The sequence below is a fragment of the Poecilia reticulata genome, linkage group LG18 (genome assembly GCF_000633615.1).
Source record: "Poecilia reticulata strain Guanapo linkage group LG18, Guppy_female_1.0+MT, whole genome shotgun sequence".
In the NCBI taxonomy this organism is placed as follows: domain Eukaryota; kingdom Metazoa; phylum Chordata; class Actinopteri; order Cyprinodontiformes; family Poeciliidae; genus Poecilia; species Poecilia reticulata.
In genome coordinates, this window is record NC_024348.1 from 554,708 (window position 1) to 558,538 (window position 3,831).

The 3,831-nt window shown below is 38.6% G+C and overlaps 1 protein-coding gene across 26 annotated transcripts in view; it reads left to right on the forward strand.

Annotated features, from left to right (window-relative positions):
• ank2b (ankyrin 2b, neuronal) overlaps positions 1–3,831 on the forward strand; it is a 206,942-nt gene that overhangs the window by 151,815 nt on the left and 51,296 nt on the right. For all 26 annotated transcript variants that reach the window (XM_008434870.2, XM_008434873.2, XM_008434863.2 and 23 more), the window contains 3 exons: positions 1,097–1,238; positions 2,548–2,635; positions 3,013–3,116. In XM_008434870.2, coding sequence (XP_008433092.1) covers positions 1,097–1,238; positions 2,548–2,635; positions 3,013–3,116 — 334 coding nt within the window. The remainder of the gene's footprint in view (positions 1–1,096; positions 1,239–2,547; positions 2,636–3,012; positions 3,117–3,831) is intronic.

Sequence of the window (3,831 nt, forward strand, 5' to 3'; positions counted from 1 at the left end):
CACACACACACACACACACACACACACACACACACACACACACACACACACGCACACGCAGACACACAAAAACCCATTTTCTCCCTGCTCTCTTTACTCCACAATGAACTGCAAGAAAGCAGGTGTTCTTACAACATTTGAACATTAGTATTAGAGTTAATAATCAGATAAAAAAATGTTTTGGAGGAATTTTTTGGTTCCTGACACTATTGCATGATAAAACTCTCCCCGGGTCAAATTGACCCACGAACATTATTGCTGTACCTCAGAAACGAACATAACAGGAGGGTTAAGATTTTGATGCCTGTCACTAATTGTTGTTTGCTGTAAACCGCAGCCCCATTTTAGGCTAGTGAAACTTTTCCTTGAAGTCTTTAACTTAGTGATGCCTGAATCCCTATCTTACGGACCTTGCAGTGTAGTAGTAGAGCTTTGCGTTAGTGTTGCAGATGACGCAAGGTGCATGAGCTGCTGCAATCAATGCTTTTGTTTGGTGTAAGACAGCCAGCATAGTTGATTAGGGAAGGAATTCAGTAAATTCTAACAGTCCTACAGTATTTTCATAAGGTGAAGTTAAATATTGAGTTTACTGAGTTTAAATGGGTTTGAGTCCCAGTTGACGGTGTTTCAACTAAAGTCCTAAAGGGTTAGAGTCCCAGTTAAACATCGTTTTAAATAAAGTTATAAAGGGTTGGAAAAGGGGTGCAGGTTTTAATATTTTTACATTTTTATTTTATTCATTAATTTTATTTTATTTTTTGATTGTTTATTTAATGTTACATGACTGTGTTTTGGTTTTTAATGACACTTTGAAATGCCTTGCTGCTGAAATGTGCTATACAAATAAGATTTGATTGATTGATTGAAATGATATACTCATCACAAAAGTCAAACTGACCTCATTTCATCTTTTAATTATCAATATGTATAACCGTTATTTAACCAGGTAAGTTGCAAACAGTTTCTCATTTTCAACAATGACCTATTCAGGAAAAATTGAAATATGCAACATCATATAATTTTTGACCCGCAGATGTTTGCTCCTCCTAAAAGCAGTTTTGATTTAAAATAACTTTTTTTTTTTGTTTGTTTGAAGGTGATGACACAATGACAGGTGACGGTGGAGAGTATCTGAGGCCTGAAGACCTCAAGGAACTGGGAGACGATTCCCTGCCAGGACAATACCTGGATGGGATGAACTACCTCCGTTTCAGCCTAGAGGGGGCGCGCACTGAGAGGTACCAGATGCTTCACCACACAACCTCCCTGATCTACAGCCAGAACAACATACCTCAGACAAAAACTATTATACAGTGAAGTGAAAATCCATTGGTGAAATACAGAAATCTGTGCGCAGAGGTTCATACACGTTTTACCATTGTCCCTTATGTGGTACCCTGCCAGAGAACATGTGTTCTTCACACATTGCTTTGCCTTTCTAACACTATTTAATCCCCTTAAGTCTGCACCTTCTTTAAATATGTTTTATATTACATATATTATTAGAATATTGCCCTGTGTCAGTGTACAGTACATGCATGCAGTGCTGTGCAAAAGTGCCAAAGCACCTCAGATTGTTTACCACCAAAGAGCCAGACTTTGTTCTAATCATTCAGAATGTCTTGAAGCAGTTGATCATCTGATTTTTGACAGGTACATTCTACTCTGAAGATTGTCTGTTTTTTGACTTTCTTCATGCAGATCCTATTATGTAAAGTACATGGTGTGTCTTCACACAAGTGAGGAAACTGAACAAGTTGACAAAGAAATGGGAAACAAATCCTGACAGATTCACCATCTTTAAGTTAATCCTTCCTGAACCTTTTCTCTTTGAGAAAAAAGTGGTTTTGAGTTATTCTTTAATATTTTTTCTGCATTATTTTTCCTTTGTTGTGGTGCACTACACTCAATGAATAATACCTACATCTCCAGGTTTCATTAAGTTAACAGAATTGTTCTACCATGTCATTGCAGCTATGGATGGCATGTAAAAGAAAAGCCTTTTTTCCCTCCAGTGTTGTGTGCATGCGTGAAATTTCCACATGTACACAATAATATTGAAAGGAGGCAGTGAAAGTGGTCATGCATCTGATCTGATGCCTAACTGCCTGCTATTTAGACACAACAGTGTTGCATGAGATATTGTACTCATACACTCTTCATGTATCCCTTCTCACTCATCCATAGTGGAGTCCAAAGGTATGTTCTGACTCACGCCTGATGCATTAGCATGGGGTCTCTCTAACATCAGTATTTCAAACAGAGGAACATCCAGTCCTACACTCTGTCTGGTCTTGGTGAGACCTTTCATCGAATGACATTTGTTCCTAAATGTGATATTCATTGAATTTAGCAGCTCAGGTCAGAAATAACTAACTCTCAGCTGAACAAACCGATCTAGTCAGTTATTGGACACTGATGGCTGTTTGTGTTGGAAATGATTAGTGTTAAATGTTGTGTTAGTTACCAATTCTGTTCAGCTAAATGAATTTCCCTGTTCTTGACCTTCACTGGTTTGATGGTTTATTCTGATATTTTGTGCTCCAGTTCAGACAGGTCCTTCACACCCACCCATCATGGCTACTATTCTCCAAGACATGATGGTATGATGGACGAGATGCTCACCTGTCACAAGGTACTCCCATTGGTTAAAAGTATTTTAGACAAAACCTTGCTGCTTTTCATAAAACAAACTAATCAGGACAAAGAAAAGATTGCAAAAGGTTAGACTTTGACTGTGACAGCCAGGACTCCATGTCCGGTGTCTGTCAGACCAACTCTAACATAACTGTCTCAAAATTAACAGCTACCAAAGAGCCAATTATGGTGCAGCACATTCTGGCTAAATGTCTTGAATTTGGTGTTGCCCAAAGGACATTGTTCTACAAGTCTTGTGGTTCAGGTGCAACTCTGACAAAACACAAGTCTTAGTGAAGGAATGTGCCATGGGTGGCTCATGAGAAATTTTCCAAATGTTCTGAGTAATTTTTAATTATACTTATTTGATTCTAGGTTTCATCACTTGCAAGGGAGAATGAGAGGGATTCCTACAGACTGAGTTGGGGAACAGAGAACCTGGATAATATTGCTTTGTCCTGCAGTCCCATTCATTCAGGGTAGGCGAAGTTCCAGTGTTGGACAATATTGTTAACAATGACACAAACATTCCATGTTAAATACAAATGTGTAGGCCAAAGCTTAAACATGCAGTTTTCTACGAAGCTGAAGTTGGTTTCTAATTCTAACTTCCGATTCGGGAAATGGCTGAAGGGCGATTCCACCTAGTTTTTCACTACCTTCCGCATCTTTAATCGACTCTAGTTTAACAACTACAACACCTAGACTCTTCAAACCTGGACTGGATTATTCTGCTCTAATAGCAGAATATTTATAACCATGTTTGGGATTTGTGAAACTTTTATCTGATTTGTGAAACTTCAATGAAGGGCAATTTTTACCTTTTTTTTCTGTCGCAGTCATACAAGATCTGCTCTAATTCCAAAACCACAACACCTATACTCTTCAAACATGGACTGGAGTATTCTGCTCTAATAGCAGAATATTTAAAGCCATGTTTGGGATATGTGAAACCTTTTTCTGATTTGTGAAACTTCAAAAAAGGGCGATTTCACCACTTTTTTTTTTTTTTAACTTGGTCACACGAGGACTGCTCTAATTCCAAATCTACAACACCTAGACACTTCAAACCTGGACTGGATTATTAGAATACCACCACAATGTCTGGTTGGTTCTCCATTACCATCTTGTCTGTCTGGATCTGGAAGTCCCACAGGATCTTAGCTCGGTCATTCTCCACCACCTTTGGGGGTG